The sequence below is a fragment of the Gracilinanus agilis genome, chromosome 4 (assembly GCF_016433145.1).
Source record: "Gracilinanus agilis isolate LMUSP501 chromosome 4, AgileGrace, whole genome shotgun sequence".
NCBI classification, from domain to species: domain Eukaryota; kingdom Metazoa; phylum Chordata; class Mammalia; order Didelphimorphia; family Didelphidae; genus Gracilinanus; species Gracilinanus agilis.
The window spans coordinates 362,087,197-362,111,476 of record NC_058133.1 but is presented as its reverse complement, the minus strand read 5'-3'; the positions used below and the strand labels follow the sequence as shown (position 1 = coordinate 362,111,476).

At 35.4% G+C, this 24,280-nt stretch overlaps 1 protein-coding gene across 1 annotated transcript in view; it reads left to right on the top strand.

Moving 5' to 3' along the window:
• REV3L (REV3 like, DNA directed polymerase zeta catalytic subunit) overlaps nucleotides 1–24,280 on the top strand; it is a 274,157-nt gene that overhangs the window by 227,849 nt on the left and 22,028 nt on the right. The window contains exons 23-29 of the mRNA XM_044676720.1: nucleotides 359–603; nucleotides 2,316–2,424; nucleotides 4,560–4,766; nucleotides 10,952–11,061; nucleotides 19,364–19,478; nucleotides 21,239–21,376; nucleotides 22,814–23,004. Of these exons, the coding sequence (XP_044532655.1) occupies nucleotides 359–603; nucleotides 2,316–2,424; nucleotides 4,560–4,766; nucleotides 10,952–11,061; nucleotides 19,364–19,478; nucleotides 21,239–21,376; nucleotides 22,814–23,004 (1,115 nt within the window). The remainder of the gene's footprint in view (nucleotides 1–358; nucleotides 604–2,315; nucleotides 2,425–4,559; nucleotides 4,767–10,951; nucleotides 11,062–19,363; nucleotides 19,479–21,238; nucleotides 21,377–22,813; nucleotides 23,005–24,280) is intronic.

Below are 24,280 nucleotides of genomic sequence, written 5' to 3'. Positions count from 1 at the left end.
ATTGATCCTCTACAACTTCTGATATCCTCCATCCCAAGCTGCCTTATATTTAAATTTAACTCTTTATAATGTTTGTATTTATTCATTTTAAATATGTGCTATAAATATATGTGTGTATTTATGTGTACTGATTGTCCTCTTCCATTAAGATGTAAGTTTATTGTGAAAAGGAATTGTTTCATTCTTTGTAGTCCCCCAGCACCTAGCACAGAGCCTGTTGCAAAATAGGTGCTTAATAATTATTTGTTGATCGATTGATAGGTGTTTATCAAGTGTTGCTTACTCAAAGGATGAAATATGACAAACGTTTTTCAAATCAGAGTAACAAATGTGTTTAAATGGTTTCTTCTTCTTACAGTACCGTGTGGAATCAATGATGCTACGTATTGCTAAGCCAATGAACTATATCCCTGTGACTCCCAGTATGCAGCAGAGAGCCCAAATGAGAGCTCCACAGTGTGTTCCCCTAATAATGGAGCCTGAATCTCGTTTCTACAGCAACTCTGTTCTAGTATTGGATTTCCAGTCCTTATATCCTTCCATTGTAATTGCATATAACTACTGTTTTTCCACCTGTCTTGGGCATGTGGAAAACTTAGGAAAGTAAGTTTACTGTACTTAAAACTATTTTGTACTTATCTAATATTGCATAGTCTTCCATCAAACATTCCTTATACTTGAAGCTTTGACTGTTCTTCATGTACAGAATGAGTAGATTATAAGAAGCCCAATATATCTGTTCTGTCCATTTTATCAATTGAAGATTTGGGTTCAAGACTTGCCTCTCCCACATACTGGGTATATGACTAAGAATAAGTCACTTAACCTTTCAGTGTTTTAAACAGCTGCCAAAGACTTTCTAAGTTAAAGGCAATTAATTAGTCTACATCAGTGAAGGGAATTTCCACATCAGGAATTCTCCAACTGATAAAGTCACAGCTTAGACTTAGAAAAAAAAATACAGTAATGCAACTACATGATAATTCAGCTACAGGGTTTATTAATCTCTCAGGAAAGTAAACTGAAAGTTTCACTCTCCATGTATAGATTGTGTTTCTGAAAATCAGGATTTCTTTCCTTATAAGGTTAAATCAGACACTTTAAGAACCTTGATCTTTTTACTGACTTTAAACATAATCTTAGATTTTATTTTAATGGTATGTTTTCTGAGGTTTAGAAAAATTTAGTTACATTACGTAAATACTTTTAATTCATCTAAAACAAAATTTGTTATCTTAACAAATTGTGCCATTCAGTATATCCATAAATATTTTCTTCGTTTGTTGAGTAATATTGTTTATTTTGATTATGTATTTGGGAATTATTGCTTTATCGTAGAATGGTCTTAATGCTTTCTAAAAAGCATTCTTGAAGGGGCAGCTGGGTAGCACAGTGGATTGAGAGCCAAGCCTAGAGATGGGAGATCCTGGGTTCAAATCTAGCCTCAGATACTTCCTACCTGTGTGAACCTGGGCAAGTCACTTCACCCCCATTGCCTAGCCTTTACCACTCTTCTGTCTTAGAACCAATACTTAGTATTGACTCTAAAACAGAAGGTATGGGTTTGAAAATAAATAAAAATAAAAAAGCATTCTTAGAAATATTAATGGAATTTTATCAAGTTTATTTGAAAAACTCTAGAATAAGATATTTGAGAAGTTGTATATACTCTTTTTTTTAGTATTTGATATGGAAAGGTATCATCTCCCCTACTTTGGACCTTAGGTCAGTAGCAGCAGTCCAAGGGAAGGGATGGAATTATAACCAATAATTGTATGTGTGTGATATATATATATATATAATTATTTAGAAATAGGTTTTATATATATATATAATTATTTAGAAAAAGGTAAATAATTTTACTAAATGGGCTCCAAGGCAGAAGAAGAACAATAGGGTATGGGCAATTGGGATTAAGTGATTTGCCTTATTCACATTAATTGACTTGTCCAGGGTCACAAAGCTAGGGAAGTGTCTGTGTCCAGATATGAATCCAGGATCTCCTGTCTCCGGGTTTAGTTCTCTAGCCACTGAGTGACCTAGCTGCCCTGACACAACCTTACATTGAGCTTAAGTTGAACATTTCAAAAGTACAGACTTCAGTATAGATTTTGCCCATTCGTTCTAGATATGGGTCATAAGAGATATTTCAGTTAATAAAGTTTAAGTGTTTTGAAGCATGTGTTATTAGTAGGCTTTTGATGCATTTTAATGTGATTGGAGAAATATTTTCAGTAGAATTAATAATAGAGCTTTTAAATTCTCAATTATAATTTCATATGAATCTACTCGTTTTGTGTTTTGTTTTTTATCAGATTTGATGAATTTAAATTCGGCTGTACATCTCTAAGAGTGCCTCCAGATTTACTTTACCAAATTAGGCATGATATCACGGTGTCACCAAATGGAGTGGCTTTTGTCAAGGTAATTTTGTCATGTAAATAAAAATTTTTTCCATAACTAATTTGATGTACAGCTAATGTACAGATATTGATGTATTATATGAAAAACAGAACACTAGGTTTGACCTGAATGTTGTGTCTCAGCAAGGGCCAGGACAAGTCAGAGGTCTAAGACTCCTGATCTCAGCAGTAACTTTAAAATAGCCACCTAAAAAATATTTTTGGGTTTTTTTTTATATACTGTAACTCTAAATAACGCATGTATATTTAGCAAATTTTTTTGAAAGATAAATTTGTACCTTCCAGTGGAAAGTAATAATATGTGGATTCAACTGTAAATCTATGTATCATTACCCTTTACTGGAATCCATTGTATCTATACACGTACAAAGTGGTGCTTGATGAGTTATAAAAGATGAGCATAAGATTATTTAATGTCCATTCTGCCACTTCTTCTATACTTTGATAACTTAAATTAAAAATTATCTTAGAATTATTTGGTTTCTTTTTAATTATTGTAGGCTTAAAGTACAAAGCACTCTTACGATAGACATCTTTTCTCATATAGAGACGAATAGTTAGAAAGATAGTAAATAGAATGAGAAATTTGAGAAATGGAGTTGGTTTATGAGATGCTCAATCTCATTTGTATGCACCTTCAGGTCTGTTTCTCTGGTACAACAAACCAAATGATTAGAGCCTGGGGACCACTAGCCCTAGAATTTATTCTCCTTAATTCTAAGCTTCGTTCTCTATTCATTGAATTATAAGATTGTTGGTTTTAAAACTGGGCTAGAACATTAAAAATCATCTGGCCCAGCCCCCTCTCAATTCAATTTAATTTAAAAACCATCAAGTGCCTACTGTGTGCAATGCATGGGTATAACTGAGGAACATGAGGCCTCAACAGGCCAAGTCAGCTTCCCAAGGCCATGTGAGCTCTTAGGGGTGAGCCAGGCCCAGAAGGGAGCTTCCTTTCAAAGCTTCAAGAGGCAAAAAATGAACCAAGATCATCCTAAACTCAGTGTTATAGGTTAAGTGTAAAGAATTCTCATGCATTAAAAAAATCCCTTTCTGACATTTTTCTGTACTGCAAGTTACCAAAGGAATGTGGTATATTCTTTCTTTGGGACTTTCAAGGAGAGAATTGCCTGAATTGGTTTAAATATGATCTACTTATAAAGAAGTAGATTCCTTTAAAAATCTTTCTAATAGAATTTTCTTCTGTGCAGCCTCTCTAAGAGTATCACATATTGCCTCTTTCTAACAGTATTTTTTTAAAACTTGCACCTGTAATTTGACCCAGTTTAGATTTTTCATAAAAAAAAGTAAAATAAGCAGTTTTATAATTCTGGAACCATATTCACTATGCCTTTAGTTTGAATGGTTAAAACTAACATGCATTACTTTGCACGTATCTCTTAAATCTCATCTTCACCATTAATATTGTTTTGTGTTTTTCATTCCTTCTGGAGCTTTCATAAATTCTCCCTAGTCTTGACTAATTCAAATGATTTTTTGGCATTAGCAAATTTTGTCACCTCACTATTCATCCCCTCTTCCAGATTGCTAATAAATATAGGCCGGAGGGGATGGCTTAGTGATCTAAGCATCAGATTTGAAATACCTAGAGTCCCTGGAACTTCAGGTTTGAATGTCAGCAGAGTCAACCCAGCTCTTCATTCTTCCAAGGTAGATAAATGGCATTCCATGCAGATCACTGTGTGGGATCATTAGAATGAGACTTAAAAACTGAGGTTTGGCACAAGTGGTATAGATTCCATGTTGCTTTAAGAAAGAGTGGGGGTTTTCCCAGAATCCTTGAATAAAACTCTCCCTTGCCCTTGCTAATATATATATATAAAATGTTACACACTTAAAGCCACCTTCTACCTCCCTGGAGGTTGCTTCCTTGTTTATATTACTGAGTACATGTTCTGTATACTGTAGATTCCTTTAAGGAAAAAATTCTCTTCAAAAATAGTGTAATGTAATTATTTTATATTGAGCACTACTGGTCCTGCAGCCACTGTACTGTGGCCACATATTTCTAATTCAAGAGTATTGGCTATTTGTTATACTTTGTGTTTTCTGTTTAATTAATTGTTTAAACTAGTGGAGTGTGGGGTATTAAATTTTTTTTTTCTTTTATAATAGCCTTCAGTCAGGAAAGGGGTACTGCCAAGGATGCTGGAAGAAATTTTAAAGACTAGGTTCATGGTGAAGCAATCTATGAAAACATACAAGCAAGACAGAGCTCTTTCACGAATGCTCAATGCACGTCAGCTGGGACTCAAACTTATAGCAAATGTCACATTTGGTTATACAGCTGCTAACTATTCTGGGAGAATGCCATGCATTGAGGTAAGTAAGACAGATATATAGCTGTTTTTTCCAAGGAAATGGTCTGTAAAGCAGCTTTTGTGGTTGAAACAGTTGCATCCAATATGGTATAGTTAGTTCACATGGTTTTTCTTTTCAAGGACGTAGATCTGTAGGAGTGAGAAAAAATAAATGATGTTATGGAAGCAGAAGACCAGTGCCCTTCCTCAGGGTGTCCTTAGACTATTCCCGGAGTTTTCCTATCAGGTTTTTTCCTCACTTCCCTCTTTTTGCAGTGTTTCTGGGAACACTTTGAGTGAGTTTGCCCAATAAGAGCAAGGGTGGCAGGTGCCACAAGGTGGCAGAATCGACACAGAGGCAGCTGCCATTCTTTAATCCTGTTTCTGAGTACTTCATACTTAAACTTGATAGGGATAATTGGCATGTTTCTAGTGCCTACAAATGCTTTTTAACATTACCTATTGGTGCTTATTCAGTTCTTTAAAATCCAAGCATATGTTTGATAAGCACCTCACCACATATAAAGATTGTTACTTGAAACACTGAACTTTTTGCAGATATAAAATATGAACTGCATATGTGTGATTTTGCTCTTACAACAGTGACCAATATAGAAGTGTGTTTTGCATGACAATTAAAAAATGAAAAACTATAAATTAAGTAGCAAGTTCAAAGAATACTTATACAAATCTAAATTTTGTTTAGATTGCAAGAAATTTTACAAAAGGATTTAAGAAATGAAATTTATTTATTTATTATGAGTATGTGTGTGTGTGTGTGTGTATATATATATATATATATATATAAATATATATTATAAATGCCCACAACCCTAAAACCTTATAAAATACATAAATTATGTATATAACCTTATGTGGTATCCTGAACTGGGATTCAGTCTTTTTTGCTATATTTAATATTTCTATTCTAAAACAACTTGAAAACAACATTTAAAATATTATTCAAGATAGTGATTCTCAGCTTTTGAAATCAATATAATTTAAATTTTATAATAAAAGGACAAAGGCGTTCTTCATGTGACTTTTAAAATAATGTGCAGAATTATATTGTAAAGTTTGATTTACATGTTAAAACCTTTTTTTTGAAAAAATAATTCTGTTGAAAGCTGCAAAAGAAATGTTCCTTTATTGTAGAATATAATCAGGCAACTTTTCCCATATCTCAGGTTTAATGAGTACTAGAATTGAAACAAGGAATATTATGTATTCTCCTTAATTTGCTTATCATTGAAGCCTCATTATTGTGCTTTTAATTAGCATGTTTCTGCGGTGCAAGATCATTTTTTTAATGTCAAGCCCTGTCATAATCATCAAGGTTAGCACTCATTAAGTACTAACAATGTGCCAAGCTTAAATACTAATGATCTAAATCCAATACTTTGTACTTTGAACATTTTTCAGCATATTAAATTTACATGATCATATTCCTCATGAAATGAAACTTTTAATATTAAATGGTTTCTAAAAAGAACAGAAGTAACTAATTCCTATTACCAGTTCTTTAATTTCAGCAGTATCTTTAGTATAGAAATTTCCCTATTGCTTTTTATGAAAAGAACACACTATTCTAGCTTTCCACTAATCAGCCAGCTTTGTAACCTTTAAATAAATCTCTTTATCTTTCTTTTCTTGTCTGTGAAATGAGAATGGGACTCCTTGATCTCCAAGATCCCTTCCATCTCTTAGGATTCTATAAAAGTGTTTCATGGAGAATAGCGAATCATATCTTCAAACATTTCAGGTGCCTATAGTTTGAATACAAATACAAAGTTTTGTAATGTGGAGAGATTGCAGTTTGAATAAAGTTACATCCTTAAGTATATTGCTTTCAAAAGTTCCTTCATTGTGCTATAACTAAATTAAATTTTACATAAAAATTTTTGTTATAAGCTATCCTATAGAATGCCTCTATGGCTAAATAACATAGTAGTTAAATAATATAATTACAGAGAAGATTAAATCCTTGAAAATAATCAGGAAAGTTCATTCTTCCAAATATGCCATGTTAAGAGTGGTATAAAGTACAAACCTTTATACTTAGTTGAACTTGATACTTTGTGCTTTAAGCCCCTTAAAAGAAAGGTGCTATGTAAACATAATGCTTATTTATTGCTGATAATCATCTATTAACCTTTGATCCAACATATCCACTTTTTTTTTTATAAACATTAACTCTTTGGATGAGATTGTGCTAAGAAAATGCTTCTTTTTATGTTTAGATGAAGCAATTGAGGTATTTCCTTCAGGTTACAAGAGTACTGACAATTGAATCACCAGCACTAAAACCAATTAAGTTGGTATATCTCCAAATGCAAAGTGTTTACCTTTTATTTGCATCCATCTTCTGGATCACATGTTTGTCTCATGGCTTAGGCTGGTGTAGTGTGAACTAAAAGGCAAAAATAGCAGCCCATTAGCCCTTTGGGGCAAACGCTTTAGAGAACCTGGTGTATATTGGAAGAATGGGGAAGGTAGACTATGAGTGGATATGAGATACAAGATTAAAAAGGTGTTTTTATCTCTTTTCCATTTTTAAAAGTTCAAAGTGACTTGGATATTTCACCTGTTGATACAAGAGATGGATATAACTAGAAATAAGAGAGAGAATAATTTTTCTTCAAAGTAGACTTTATGTGCAGGTGCACTCTCTGATCCACTAAATTAATATCCCCAATTTTCCTCCAAAATAAGACCTGGATATGAGGGAACAAAGTCTTCTATTTGGATACCTGCAGACTGGAATGGGTTCACTTGTCTATCTAACAATACCAGATTCACTTGATAGGAGTTCTGATTTCCATCCTAAGCAAATGAACTTACCAGTTCACATGGAGAGAAACAAGGTTTTGTGACTGCCAGGGTACAATATCAGCACTGCTTACAGATGCTACCCCCCACTTCACACAGTCAGTCAGTAAACATTTATTAAGTGCCTACTATGTGCCCATGCACTGTTTTAAGCACCAGCCATACAAAAAAGGGTAAAAGATGTTCCTTTCCCTCAGGAGAACTCATTTCTAGTGGGAGAGAGAATAAGCAAACATACACAAACAAGTTAAATACAGGAAATGGGAAATAATTAAGAGAGGGAATGGCATTAGAATTAAGAGAAGTTGGAAAAGGCTTCCATCTAGAAAATGGAATTTTAGTTGGACCTTAAAGAAAGCCAATAAAGTCATTAGGCAGAGATGAGGAGTAAGAGCATTTGAGGGATGGAGGACAGCCAGAGAAAAATGCCCAGAGCTGAGAGATGGAGTATCTTGTTTGTGGAACAGCCAGGAATCCGGTGTCCCAGGATCAAAAAGTACATGGCAAGTAATAAGGTGTAAGAAGACTGGAATGGTAGGAGCAGGGTAGATTATGGGCTTTGAATGCCAAAGGATTTTGTATTTGATCCTGGAGGTACTAGAGAGCCACTGAAGTTGATTGAATAGAATGGTGACATGATTGGACCTGCACTTTGGGAAAATCACTTTAGTGACTGAATAAAGGATGGATTGGAGTAGAGAGAAACTTTAGCTAGGTAGACTCCCCAGCAGCTTATTGCTGTAGTCCAGGCCCACTCCAGAGGAATTGGGGAGGGGCATATTTGAGAGGTGGAATTGACAGACCATAGCAATATATTGGATATGGGGAGTGAGAGAGGTAGTAAGGAGTTGAGGATAACAAGGTTAGTTTAGGATATCTACTAGTGGGCAGAATAGATATAAGAATCATTAGCATAAAGATGGTAATTTAATCCACGAGAACTAGCACAATCACCAAATGAAGTATTGTAGAGGGAGAAAAACAGAGGGCCCAGGAGAGATCCCTGAAGGACACCTATGGTTAGAGGGTTCAATCTAGATGAAAAGATAGCAAGAGACTAAGAAGGAGAAGTCAAATAGGAGAGAACCAAAAGAGAGGGGTGTTCCAAAAACCCAGAGAGAAGAAGAATATCAAGGAGGAGAGTTATCAACAGTGTCAGACTACAGAGAGATCTGGAGAATGAGGAATGAGAAAAGGCTATTGGGTCTGACAACTATTAGAAGAGATAATTGGTAACTTTGAAGAGATTAGTTTTGGTGGAATAATAAGGTTGGAATCCAGATCGTAAGGAGGTAAGAAGAAAATGGTAGGAAAATGGAAGCATCTATTGCAGATGGTCTTTTTCAATAACTACAAAAGGCAGGAGAGATGTAGGACATGCCACCTTCAAGTGAAAACACCTACTATTTCTTGCCACTTCTTGACAAGGTTATACACTAAAATGAAGAAGTTACTGACAGGAGCAAAGAGCTTCTATACCTCCTAGACTAAGCAACTGACTGCCAACTTTTTCCATGGCCTAATAAAGGCTATATGAGACTCCTAGATTTTCATATTTTAATTACTGATAACACAACAAATGTGGAATTCAACATTAGTTCATTATGACTTCAAGTAAAAGTTTCCTCAGCATACATAATTTTAAAAATTAGTTTGCTTAATTCTCTTAAATATACAAAATTTCAGTTGACTCTACTTTATTTTACCATTGCCCTTATGCCTAACTATTTCTACCTAATCATATAATTCCTCAGATCACTAGCATGTATTAGTAGCTAACAAATTTTGATGTCATCACATGAACTTAAGATTTCCTTAAAAGTAGACTTGAAGGGCAGCTGGGTAGCTCAGTGGAGTGAGAGTCAGGCCTAGAGACGGGAGGTCCTAGGTTCAAACCCGGCCTCAGCCACTTCCCAGCTGTGTGACCCTGGGCAAGTCACTTGACCCCCATTGCCCACCCTTACCAATCTTCCACCTATGAGACAATACACCGAAGTACAAGGGTTTAAAAAAAAAAAAAAAGTAGACTTGAAGACCATCCTTCTGGTCATACCTCATGCTGTTAATTCAACTTTTTTTCATTATATTAAACTTTATAACTCATGAAGGCAGATTTAGGAAGATTTTCATCAACAAAAAATGACATAAAAAGGAGGTTCTGTATACCCATGAGGAATCTGGTTTTTTTAAACCACTATATTTTCTAAGCATTAAAATTAGATGAGATATTCTTTTGTACTTTGCTGATATTAATATCTTCCTGGAGAGCAATTCTTTTGTTTGCTTCATTATCTAAGTAGATTGTTATCTGCTCAAGAATAGAGATTGTGTGTTGTTTCTTTTGTATGTCTGCCCAGAGCACTTTGTACTGTACTCTGTACATAGAAATTTATTAATTATGTGTTGACTGATTAAACCGACCAGTTGGTTAATTGAATTAAAGTAGTCTTTGAAAACTGATTTTATCCATTTGTTTTTCACATGCTAGATCCAAGCCTTTAGTTAGGTGATGATTTGCATCCCTTTAACTTGTTTTTAAAAGATTAGATAGCAAATGTTTGCTTTTGCTTTTTTGTGCTCCGGATATATTCTCTTTGTCCTTTGACCCAAATTATACTTGCCCAACAGATATATGATATTAGGCATATGATGTTCTTTTCTGTGTAGTTATAAACTTGCTCGTTGATTTTTAGTGTTCATTTCCTTTAGCCCATATCTTTTTCTTTGTCTTAGAGTATAAGTTCCTAGAGGGCATTTTGGGCAGCTACATGGTACAGTGGATAGAGTGTCAGGTGTCAAGTCAGAAAAATTCCTTTTTCTGAGTTCAAACTTGGTCTCAGATCCTTACTACCTGGGTGACCCAGGGCAAGTCACTTAATACTGCCTCAGTTTCCTTATCTGTAGAATGAGCTGGAGAAGGAAATGGTAAATCATCTAATGAAAGAGAGCCAGTTTGAGACTAAGAAAACACCAAATGGGGTCACAGAGAGTCAAACATGACTGAAACAAACAACAGCAAAGGAGGACATTTTAATATAGTGCCCAGCACAATAAGAGACTTAAGTGCTTTTTGGTGATGATAAAATGTTTGTAATGTGTTTGTCATATCACAGAGGTATATAGTAAAGGCTATGGTCATGGTAGGCTTTAGGAACCATAGGTAATCCATGCAGTAAAAGTTTATGATAAGGTAGATGCCATTGTTGCTTATAAAACAAAATTTTATTCATTGATATTAATAATGTGAATTTTTCTCTTTTTCATCTAATTAATTTATGCTGAATGAGAACAGTTTTTGGTTCCATTTCTCAGCTTTAAATCAGTCAAATACACTAAAGTTATTTCAAGAAATTATTTCAAATATCCTTTTACTTTCAGGTTGGTGATAGCATTGTTCACAAAGCAAGAGAAACCTTGGAACGAGCTATAAAACTGGTGAATGACACAAAGAAATGGGGTGCAAGAGTTGTATATGGTGATACTGACAGGTAATGATTTCCTAAAATAAGTCTTTTAAAGTGGTCATCTGGGGGGCAGCTGGGTAGCTCAGTGGATTGAGAGTCAGGCCTACAGACAGGAGGTCCTAGGTTCAAATCTGACCTCAGACACTTCTCAGCTATGTGACCCTGGGCAAGTCACTTGACCCCCATTGCCTAGCCCTTACCACTCTTCTGCCTTGGAGTCAATACACAGTATTGACTCCAAGACGGAAGGTATGGGTTTTAAAAAAAAAAAGTGGTCATCTGTTTGAAATGATTTAAAGGTAGGTCTTCCCGAAAGGAGGGACCTATTAAAATCCCTTCCAGCCCTAACAAACCTGTGATAGGAATCAGCCCCTTTTGTAATTTGTCAGGGATTATTTTATCATGAGGCAAAATCAGACTAGTATGACTTAATTCATGACATGAAATTAATCTATGAAACTCAATCCTGAGCTGGCCCCCCACTCATATTGAGTCATTGAAAAATTTAGGCTGAGTGAGTGATAGCACAGAACACTTCCTGCCCTGCTAAAGAGATGTGAGGAGTGACACCAAGGTTCCCCTCTAATTTCATCATAATTCATAATTCAGAATATATTCTTATGGAAGTTTCAAGGTAAATGGGAAGATTTAACAAATCAGTAAAAAAAACACAAATCCCTGCATGAATCATATTTATTCAGATAATGGTCAGAGTTTTTATGTTGTTTTTGTTAATATAAAATAGACTCGATCATTTTGCAAATACAGCTACAAAAGAAGGAATCTGTTGTCCTTCTGTAGAAGGCCGATTGGAGAAATAGGGTCAAAATAGGGCCTATTATCTGGATTCCCTACGTGACCAATCCAGGCTGAGGCAGTCTTTGTATTTGGTCCTGGTCACCTGAGCCCTGAAAAGCTCTGGTACCAGCAGGTAGGTTAATCCAAAAACAACTTGACCCTTCCAGGAGGCTACTGGGAGTCATTTAGAGAAATAGAGTCTGTAATAGATATTTTATCTGGATCCCATTACAAAATCATTGGCAAATAAAACTGTGTGTATGATTTTTTCTGCACTGCATGTCGGGTCGCAGACTGAATGGGCCATCTAAGGTAAAAATCCGAGATTCCTCTTTTGACTCATTTTTAGATCCCCACCTTTTCTCAATATTCTTATTGGGAAGCTTGTAAGCAGACCAGCAGCTACTGAGTTAACCATTTTTCTCCTTGATAATTAAAAAGCCTGAACTCTAAAAAATATATTACTTAGATAGTCAAGGCCGGACACAGACAAGGCCAGACAAGACTTTATCTGATCAGGTGCAGTCCTATAATTCAAGAAGAGGACAGAAGGCAATTAGTAAAAATCTCTTTGAAATATATTTCTGCTCCCAGAATTGACTTCCTACTAATTGGTGGTTGGAATTTGGCCCTTGACCCTGTACCTATCTCTCTACTTTTTAGACTTTAATAGGTTGTGTATGATTTGTAACCCCTTCATGGCTGTGATTCTTTCTTTGTGTTTTTTGTTTGAAACCAGTATATAATAAACTCAAAAACTCCATAGCAGTTGGAGCAGCTATGAGCTAAACAATTAGTCTGGCTGTTCTCAGTTTCTGTTTCCTGTCTTTTCTATCCGATGCCATTAAACACCACTCAAGACCCCCAAAAATATAGAGCTGGCTCTCTATATCCTTCAATGCTTCTATCCCTCATTTAGCAAAGCACATCCTTTGAATTGTTTTTCTAGCAATGGTAATAGATTTACAATAATCATTTGCTGTATTAATGATGCTCTGTATGGCCTTTAGACTCAAAAGTTTTTTCTGGAACCAATTACAAGTTTAGTGGAATTATTCAAACACTCTGCACAGGGGGAAGATGATTTTTCAGGAAAAGCTCTCCAGCTATTCTTGTAAATATTACCTAATTCTCTTTCTCTGTATCTGTCGCCTCCAAAATTCAGTCTTTTGGTCAATTAGTAATTTTTTGTAAATATTAAATGCCCATGGGAAGCTACCCTTTAAAAGAATCATTTTAGAATGTGAATAATTCTATTTTTTTCTCTTTCTAAAATACATGTTCAGCTCAATAAATATTTACTAAGCACCTATTATGTACAAGACTGATGCTGAGTCTTGGGAATACAGAGAGAAATGAAACAAGGCTTGTCCAAAATAAATTGACATTCTGCTGGTGAGAAAAGTGCTACACATTTTAAACTTGCCAACAGAGTAGGAACTAGAAATTTCTACACCTAAGGCAAGCATTGCAAACCACATCCATCACAAGGAACACAAAAGGTACCCTTAACAGAGGTATACAGTAGAACAGAGCTATCTCCTCTTGAATTCACCAAGTACTATTTTATTACATTTTTATGTATTTTGTTAAATATTTCCCAATTGCATTTTAATTTGTTTGAGCCAACCCTCCAGGCCCTCATGTTTAATACCTCTGATCTAGACTCTTTTTAAAAAATGTTTTACCTTTTTCCCCAAATTACATGTAAAAAGTTTTTAATTTTTTTTAATTTTGTGTTCCAAATTCTCTCCCTTCTTCCAATCATTGCTCCCTCCTGCCCGTTCCCCCTCCCTGAGATAATAAGCAATCTGATATACGTTTTACATGTGTAATCTTATAAAACATTTTTCCATTAGTCATTTTGTGGAAGAGATCCCCCCCAAAAAAGATAAAATAAAATATAGTGTGTTTGGTCTGCCTTCGGACTCCATTTCTTTCTCTGGAGACAGATGGCATTTTTCATCATGAGTCTCTAGGATTGTCTTGGATCACTATGTTGCTTGAGGATTATCAGATTATTCAATCATTCATCAAAAAATATTGCTGTTACTGTGTACAGTATTCTGGTTCTGCTCACTTTTCTTTGCATCAGTTCATGTGAGTCTTTCCAGGTTTTCCCAATATCATTGTGCTCATTATTTCTTATAGCACAATAGTATTCCATTACATCTTATCTAGGCTTTGGCAGAAAACCAGCAGTAAGGAAGATCAGTCTCTGGGTGCTTATTCCATTTTTAGATACCTCCAGTTGTTAGATAACTCTAGTAGAACAAGATAAATCTCTCTTTCCCCCTACCCCTCCCACTATATCTTCTCTTCTCCAGGCTAAATGTCCCTAGTTCCTTCAAACTGTCCTGGTAAGGTATGGTCTTAAGGCCTTTTAGCATCCTACTCATCTTTCTCTTTTCCTCCTCCAATTTGTTGGTATCATTCCTCACATGTGGTGCCATATAATTATCACATTCAACTTACACACACACACACACACACACACACACACACACACACACACCCTCAAAAAAAGAAGCTTTTGGTATCCCTATCCCTTTCCTCAGCATACTATGCCCAATTTTCTATCCATCCTATTGTATTTTTTTTGTTTTTATGTTCAGCATGTCCTTTAAAAATAGAACCTGGTTAATGTGTTCTCATTGCATCCACACTAGTCTCTTTAGACATCTTCCCTTTTCCTCCTCACTCAAATTATTTCTCTATGTTCAGAATTTCATTCTTGCTAATAAAATTTTAAGTAATTGCCTCCTACTTACTGTTTTTCTGGATATTTAGAAATCTGCATTCCAAAATCAAAGGTATAGTTAAGGCTGTACCTGACTTTTCCTTTCTGTTATGTTGTTTTCCTCATACAGTTGTTTCAGTCATGTCTGACTCTTAGTAACCCCATTTGAGGTTATTCTTGACCAACATGTCAGAATGATTTGCCATTTCCCTTTCCAGCTCATTTTACAGATGAAGAAACTGAGGCAAATAGGGTTAGGTGACTTGTCCAGTATCACACAGCTAGTAAATATCTAAGGCTGGATTTGAATTCATGAAAATGAGTCTTCCTGACTTCAGGCCCAGCACTCTCTCCACTGTGCCACCTACCTGCACATACTACAAATTCTAAAATGGAATCATCATTTCGCCCCAATTCCCAGTATTTTTACTCTAGCAACCAATATATGCTTATTGGTCAGAATTAGGTCCACATTAAAAGGATAATTCCTATCTTATACAATTTAATTATAGAAGAGGGAATAAGTACTTATTAAGCACCTGATATGTAGCAGGCAAAATAATAAGTACTTTACAAATACTATCTCATTTGATCTTCACAGTAACCCTGGGAGGTAGGTGTTTTGATTATCCTCATTTTATTTGAGGAAACTAAGACAGATGGAAACTTAAGTATTTGCCCAGTATCACACAATACTTGAACTCAGATCTTCCTGACTCCAGTCCCAATACTCTCTCTGCTATACCACCTGTTTGCCAGCCTCCCTCCATACCAAAGGACATATTTCCCAAATTCCTCATCAGTTTTTCTCTATTCTTCTGGCCTGAAAAATGCTTATAAAACATCATTTCATTTACTCTTTAGGTTGAACTTCACCGAAATGCTTTCTGTCTTGCTTTTTCCTTTTGGATCCTGGGATTCTGCACCTTAGTATATACTGCCAGTTTATTTTCCCATTCCCCATTTACCTAGTCCATTTTTCTTTAAATAAGATAACTTTCCTAACTATATTCTTTTGTTTTTTTTAAATCCTTACCTTCCGTCTCGGAGTCAGTACTGTGTATTGGCTCCAAGGTAGAAGAGTGGTAAGGGCTGGGCAATGGGGGTTAAGTGACTTGCCCAGGGTCACACAGCTGGGAAGTGTCTGAGGCCAGATTTGAACCTAGGACCTCCTGTCTGTAGGCCTGACTCTTAATCCACTGATCTACCCAGCTGCCCCTGTGTAATTAGTCTTAAGGCACAAGAGGTAGTTTCACTGTCAAAAGGGATAGGTGATCCTTAAAAAATTGAATGTGTCCTGTTTTCACTTTGAAGAAGATATAATTTTGTGTCCCCTCTTTGCCCCCCCTCCAAAAAAATAGTAACTTGTGCTCTAATTCACAGACAAGTTTTTGGAATTAAAAAAAAAAAACTAAGCATTACCTAAACACCTAAAACATTGCCTTGCACTTTACCTTTCAACTCTTCTGAGATATTCTCTGGAATTTGGAGCATAGTTAAGCCTGTAAGAATTATTAAGCAAGTCAGCCCTCTTAAATAAACCTGGATCCAGGTATTTGAGCTTTTAATGGACTACTCATCAGTATTTGAAATGAGACTTAAATGGGCTTTTGTATGGTGTTTCATACATCTGTCAGCTTTTTTTTTTCCTCCTTAAAAGTCAGCTGATACAGGTTCCTAAACCTGTGGCCTCTAGAATGTGAGGTACAGGGCAAAGAATATGTGCCCAAAAAATCTGCTTACAAAAAGTCTTACCAGGAAACATTGCAAATTTGCTTATATTGTATGTCTGCCTTGTTTTCATTAAATATATTTTTACTCTTGAGAATTGTTCTCCCAGAAGGGTTTTATTATACAAGTATCACTGTGACTACCTTTGTCCACTGAATTAGTTTTATTCTTTATCATTTTATAGCATGTGAAAATAAAATATTGACTGGTTGACTAATATATAACTTAATGCTAACCAAGAGCTGTAGGAAATGGGTCCATGAAAGTTAGAGATGCACATGATTTCATGGCTCATGATTCTACTCCTATATTTTTTTTTTTAATTTTCAGAGTTGCTAATATTGGTACCTAATACAAATGTTATTATTTAAACTTGGAGATATGTAACACATAGGGCTTGAACTGTCCTTTGTTTTTAAGGATACAGTTGAATTGGTTACATGGGTCCAGTCATCTTAATTTTCAAGAATTTACATGAAATCATAACTTTATGTATCTAGGATTAGCTTGGGTGCCATAATTAAATACTACCTAAGAGGAAGTCTTTAATGAGTGATTCTAGTCATGACCACACTGTATATCTACAGATTAGTCTACAGCAACTTAAAACTAAGCTGTGTATAAGAGAAGATGCCCTAATTTTCATTTTCTAGGCAAAATTCTGATCATGCTTTTTAAAAACCATGAGTTTAAAAACATAATTAGATTGGAGAATTTTCTTTGTAAGCTTTCAGAAGTCAGTATAGGTTACAATGTGTTCCTCAAAGTGGTAATCGTAACCTTATCACAGAATAGCTGCCTTGCTATAAACTACTACATGCACACATATATAAGAACAAAAATTCAGAGTTCAGTGTATAGTATAGGTAGCCTGTTTCAAGGACATAACTTTTTTTTTTTTTAATTTTAAACTCTTAACTTCTGTGTATTGACTTATAGGTGGAAGATTGGTAAGGGTAGGCAATGGGGGTCAAGTGACTTGCCCAGGGTCACACAGCTGGGAAGTGTCTGAGGCCGGATTTGAACCTAGGACCTCCCGTCTCTAGGCCTGGCTCTCAATCCACTGAGCTACCCAGCTGCCCCCTAAGGACATAACTTTTATAGGGTTTTGTTTTGGGGTTTTTTTTACCTCTTTAGCAGGCTTAACCTGAAAGTTCTCATACTAGAAATTTTTGAGGGAAAATGAAAGGCAGGAATAGTCATGAAACTGATATCAAGCTTGCCCACTGAGGAAAGGGGGAATTTGAGAGGGAAAAGAAAGTGAAAAATGTTCCTTCTGTCTCATTGAGGTCAATGAGGTACTGAAATAAACACACGAGTTATTTTGGTATGTAGTAAAATGTGATGGCCTCTGGTGTTTTGGGAAAGGAGGAATCTCATGAACTGGAAGACTATAAGAGAAAATATCCATTAGAATGTAGGAATCATAATCAGCAGTTGTCAAGGGGGAAGAGAATGCAAACGAAAAAAACTATTCAAATAACACATTTATCCAGATATAAGTTGTCTATGAGGAAAGTTGTTCTCAAGCTTTTCCCAGCAGGATGGTTACCAAGTGAAACAAATGAAAAATGTTTTAAAAAACAAAACTAAAATAAAGAGAAATATCAGGAAACTGGTATAGGTCAGAGAGAAAGAAAAGCTCCCTCATTCTGGGGGAGGAAATCATTTTTAAAATTCTTAAATGACCGAGTGTACTTGATGCAAGTTAAGGATTTAACATAATATTGCTGTTATATAAAAAGTAAACTGAGATGATGTTTCATTCTGGTTTTAAAAAAAGAAAAAAGAATGGGTTGTCCTATTAATTCATCATTTTAGAGCTATTTTAAATAAAAGGTTGGTCTCCTATAATGATCTACAAACTTGGCAAATGAAATGCTGAAAAATCTTTGGCCCTTCAGGAGACAGCCCAGCTTTAGGTTGGATAGAGTTCAGCATTTCAAACTCCATTCTATATAATTAATAAAGTGAAGAATTGAGGGGCAGCTAGGTGACTCAGTGGATTGAGAGCCAGACCTAGAGCCAGGAGGTCCTGGGTTCAAATCTGGCCTCAGACACTTCCTAGCTGTATGACCCTGGGCAAGTCACTTAATCTCCATTGCCTAGTCCTTACTGCTCTTCTGCCTTAGATCCAATACCCAGTATTGATTCTAAGACAGAAGGTAAGGGTTTTAAAAAATAAATAAATAAAGTGAAGAATTCACTCAAGGTAATAACTTCTGGTCCCAAGGTCCTAAAGTGAAATCAAATCTGACAGCTCATTTTTTTAACTTCCCTCCTAACCATTACTTAACTAAAAGGTAGAGCTCATCTAGTTCATTTAGTCAGAAAAAGGGCTATTTTGCCATTTGGATTCTTGTATCATAATACTTTTACTAGTGAGAGATATTTATATCCAAATGTTAAGCAACTAGCCCTGAAGCCTTGTTTTTTATGAATGTTGTCAGTTTCTGCAGTGCAACCTACCAAAAGTGCTTGGCATTTTGCTTTGATTAGGTCTAGTTAATTATGCAGGGAAGTTTTACCCAAGAGCTTATCTTTGTAATTTATCACAGCCTCCCAAGTCCACACCATAGACATTGATACAGATGTGATAGAGACAGCAAAGTTCACTTCTATTTCTAATAGATTGCAGTCAACCAAAATTAGAATTTTAATCTAGCCGTTCTGATTTCTCGTTGGTAGTTTTATCCATGATCTTGGACTCATACCTTTTCTCCCTATTCATTCCTGTGCCCCATACTTAATTATCCTTATCATTCTTGACTATGTATATCCAAAGTCATAACTGTGTGCTTAATGATTCTCCAGTGACTTCTTTCCTGCTGATATTTGAACTGACCTTTTGTATGGGTGAAATAAAAACATTAGTTGATTTGAAGATCTGTAACCAAATAGCATACCACAAGCAGGCACCAAAGGAATGATAAAGCATATAGGAAAGAAGCTAATAAAGAATAGACTAGTTAGAAGATCTGTTATCCAGGAATGTTGTTTTCAAGAAGATTTTTAATGTTATGTCCTAATTATCTTATTTTATCTTAATTTCTTTAGTATGTTTGTACTACTGAAAGGAGCCACTAAGGAACAGTCTTTTAAAATTGGTCAAGAAATTGCTGAAGCTGTTACTGCTACCAACCCTAAACCTGTAAAATTGAAGTTTGAAAAGGTAAAAAAAAAATCTATTTTAATTCACAAATGAGCAACAGGATTTCTGTTTTAAAGGATCTAATTTCAGAATATATGTCTCTAAAATGTTAACCCTTTTTAAATTGATCTTATAGTTTTTCTCAGTGTTATTTCAGTGATATTTTTTTTGGTAGGCAAACATCTCATTATATAATTCTGGAACTTAATGTGAATGTTGCCCCCAAAAAAATCTGTTGAGCTTAATAACATTTCACATTTCTATACCAACTTAAGGTTTATACAACACTGGGGGAAAAGCACTGCTTCCCACTCTCAGAAACCATACAAACTAGTAACACAGGTGATTACTTTATAGGACATCATACAAGTGCCATGTGCATGAGTAAAGATGTCCAAAGGAGTACAACACATGGGAATCACAACTCATAGGAAACTGAGGGGATCAAGAAATACATCATAAAAGAAATGGAAAGGGAACCTGGGCCATGAGGGATGGATAGGAGTTCAGAAGCCCAAAATGGACTGAAATTGTTACTGCTAGGAAATGGATCGTGTAAGCAAAAGATATCCAGAAAGAAAATAAACTTACTAAAGGCAAGAAAGAACAGTGAATACTCCAGATGGACTATAATTCCTATAGAGGAAGAATAGACAATAAGACTAGAAAGGGATCCAGTTTGGGCTGGGTTGTGAAAGACCAAAAGGCCACACTGATGAATTTACTTATCAGTGGGGAGCCATTGAAAATGAACTGTTAATTCAGGGAGTGGCATGCTCAAAGGAGTGCATGAGGAAGACAGCCATGATGATAGCATGGGTGGAATAAATAACCAGAAAGGAACTGGGGAAGCCAGTTTTAGTAAAGATTCTAAGACAGAAGGTAAGGGTTTTTTTTAGTTTGGGGGTTGTTTTTTGTTTGTTTGTTTGTTTGTTTTTAATGATATTTGGGAGGGAAAAGGTATAGATGGAAAAGGTTTAAAGAAGGGGCTGATCACAATGTCACATGTTATAGGGAAATGAACACAAATGAGGGGTTAGAAAAGCCCATTGAGTTTAACAATTATGTGGTTATTGTTGGCCTTTGAGAAAACAAAATTGCAGTATCGTGATAGGTCAGATACCAGATTTCAGTGGACTTGAGGGTAGGTATTTGAGGAAATGGAGGTAGCAAGTATGGAGTATTTTTCAGACAAGTTAAAGTATGGAGAATGACAGCAGAGTAGCTTGAGACAGGGTTAAGGCTGAGGGCCATCTAAGAGAAGGAATGGAGTGGGGTTTTAACAGAAAGCTATGTAGATTTGTAGGCAGAGACCAGGAGAGAGGAAAGGAAGGCAGGTGTCAAGGAAAGAAGATAATCAATAGACTTAGATCCTATAGAAAGCCAAAGGGGATTAGATCAGGAGTGCAAAATGTATGAGTTAGCCTTGGTAAAAAGGAGGAAAATAATTCTGATACTTGGATTTGTCCTTTAAAATGTTTTGTTAACTGGTTTTTCCAAGTATATCAGAATAATCAGTGCCTTGCTTATCTTGTGAAATCTGATCTTCAGGTACTGTTACTGTGCATGCATCTGATTGCAACCCACATTCCTCAATTTATATAGGCTCATAGATTTGGAAATAGAAAGGGAGCTCAGAGGTCATCTTGTTCAGCAGTCTTATTTTACTTGCTGGAGGTCACACAGGTTGTGGTAATTTGGTGAAAGAGAAACATTTTTTAAATGGATGACTTCCAGTGGGAAGAGAATAGTGTAAGAAGGAATTTTATTTTTCACTGCAGGTATATTTGCCTTGCGTCTTGCAAACAAAAAAAAGATATGTGGGTTACATGTATGAAACACTGGATCAAAAGGACCCGGTATTTGACGCAAAAGGAATTGAGACAGTGAGAAGAGATTCCTGCCCTGCTGTTTCTAAGGTAAACCCTGGCTAGGTTCATCCTTCAAAGTTGATGTGGCAGAGCAGACTATGACATACAGTTTGTTTGTGAGAGCTGAACCATGGGTTGTGTTGTTCTCAGTCATAAATAGCAAGGAAATCCTAGATCAGAATTATTCAATAGGTAATCTTTTTTTTATCCAGTTTTCATTTTAGCTATCAATTTCAATTTTTCCCACACCTCATCTTTTTCTAGAGCAACTAAAGAATAGCAAAGAATTTTATAATATTTCACTGTCCATCCTCTCATGAAAGTATGAATGAATAGTGCTTGCCAGAAGAAAGAGGTAAAGAAAAAGATGAACTTAAAACATGTTAGAACAATTGAAAGCTAGTTGTAATTTGCATTTAGCAAATTTAGCAACTTCAAATCAGATTTCAAATTCCTCAGTCATTTTAAATCTTAATGTTTTTCCCCATCCAGCTTAGACTCTGAATACTGCTTCTAAGTCAAACTAAACTGGTCTAATAAGGTACAGTGCTATCCACACAGCAAGGTACATAAAAACATTAAATGCATGGTGAATTATAAGCCATTTTCATTTGTTAAAATGTGTGGATGTAAGATACAATTCAATAGCTAGGTAGAGCTAATTTGCTAGAAGATACCTTAAATATCAGAGTTGGAAGGGAACTTTGGAAATCTTATCCCCTTTATTTAAAACTATCATCTTTTCTTTCTCCTATCTAGACAGAACTTAATCTCAACATAAACCAACCCATATGTATTGAGGATATGCACATATTTTCCAATAAATTACTGTGCCCACATTTTTAATATTGATAGTCCCAGGACTTAGTAATAAGATGCAGAACTTTCCACTTGTAACTACTGGTTTAAATCTCATTTGCATCTGGGAATAAAGGCTAGTATTATCCAGTGAGCTATTGTTCTGTATGTAATAAATTCAGTTAATCTCCAGCAGAAATATATCTAAGTCTCCATCATAGCACTAATTTGCCAAAATTGCTAAAAGACCAAAGGCTGAATAGGCAATGTAATTTGACATACTCCTTCCTCACCTTTTTATATCAGAGTAAAAAAGATGCAAAGAAGATTTGCAAATGTATGAAAGCAAGCATGGCTTCATATATCTCCATTACATGGGCTCTTTTAGAAAAACCTGAGTTTTTCATTGTTCAGGCTCTGATTCCGATCACCCTGAAAATATCTAATGAACATTCCATTCCAGGATTATTTTTACATGAAGTTTTGTCTTCATTTTGTCACCATGAAAAGGAAAAAGAATTTTGAAAATTCTAATGATTTTTAACAAAGATAGTATGCCTGACAGATTAAATAATGTGGTATCTTAGTGATCAGGAATTAAAATTATAATTGATGTATGTGTAAAAAAAACACATTCTTAACCAAAAATATGAGATGTTGTCATAACACATTTATCTTCTTTTTAAGATACTTGAGCGTTCTATCAAGCTACTATTTGAAACTAGAGATATAAGTCAAATTAAACAGTATGTTCAACGACAATGTATTAAGCTTCTAGAAGGGAAGGCCAGCCTCCAGGATGTTATCTTTGCAAAGGAATACAGAGGGAGTTCCTCTTACAAACCCGGAGCATGTGTGCCAGCTCTTGAGCTTACAAGGTAAGGATCATATGTGGCAGGGGATAATATAACCATTTCCATTTATCTCAGAAGAGAGTCTCATCTACCATCTGAGTACAGTACCAGGCCCTAAATAAATGACTAGAAATCTAGAGGTTAATGTTTCACAGCAAGTATCAAAAGTCCTTCAGAGTCCATGGGTATAAGCAGAAATATCTTTTCACCCGTTAGCCTGAGTCACAAAAAAAGAAATGGCTCCCACTCTACCTTTATATTCACTTCCTTTGTAAGAGCTGGGAAAGCTCTGCACAGGTGGCCTATTTATTTTGTGAAAAGGAGTGTCACCCTTTTCAGGCCTGGGTTCCTACTGGCCAATAGAGATGCCAAATTTGAATGGAAATAATTTGTAGACTAATGTAGAATCTGTTTCTTATATGTGCTTCATATAAAAATAGCTTGACCATTTTTAAGCTTTCCCTGATGTATCAATTTCTCTACTAAGGCATTCAAGAAAGCTGTTCTGCTTTCTGGAATAAAAAGAAAAAAATCTGACATTTGCAAAGCATTTTAAGGTATTCAGAGCAATTTAACTATATCATCTCATCAGAATCTTGCAACAAGCAAGTCAGAAAGGCCAAATTCTCTATTGGCATTTACCATTATGTTCATTGTATTTGGAATTTCTTATTACAGCATTTCCCATTACAGACTGACATGTTTGGAGCCAATTGATACTGTAAACTTTGATTTCTTAATGGAGCTTTATCTTATAGGTAGCTGTGCCTTTCAACAAACTCAAATCCAAAAAACATTTAAGTACCCTCTTTTGTAGTACAGGATAATAAACGGTAAATACATAAGTGGAATACCGAAAGGTACTCTGTGAAGTCCTGAGGAGAAAAGCCAATAATAACTTTGGTCAGAGAATTTTTCATTTAAGGAATAGCTGGGATATAGAATCTAAAGCAGGAATAGATTTTAGGAATCATCTAGTCTAGTGGTTCTCATACTCATTGGTTTCTAGGCCCTCTAAAATAACTGAGGTAATCCAGCCTCACACACTTACTAGCTATGTGACCTGGCAAGTCACTTAACCCTGTTTGCTCTTTTAAAAAAAAAAAAAGTTTTAACATTGAAAAAAAATTTTAATTGAATGACTAAAGACCCACTCCAAAAAAGCTTTTGTCCATGAAAGCTTTATCTATCAGTATTTACTATTTCAAAATTAAGACATTTTAGTATGATTATAGGAAAATAGTTTTGATGTCAGGGATCACCACACTTTGAGAACCACTGACCTAGTCCCACCTTGTCC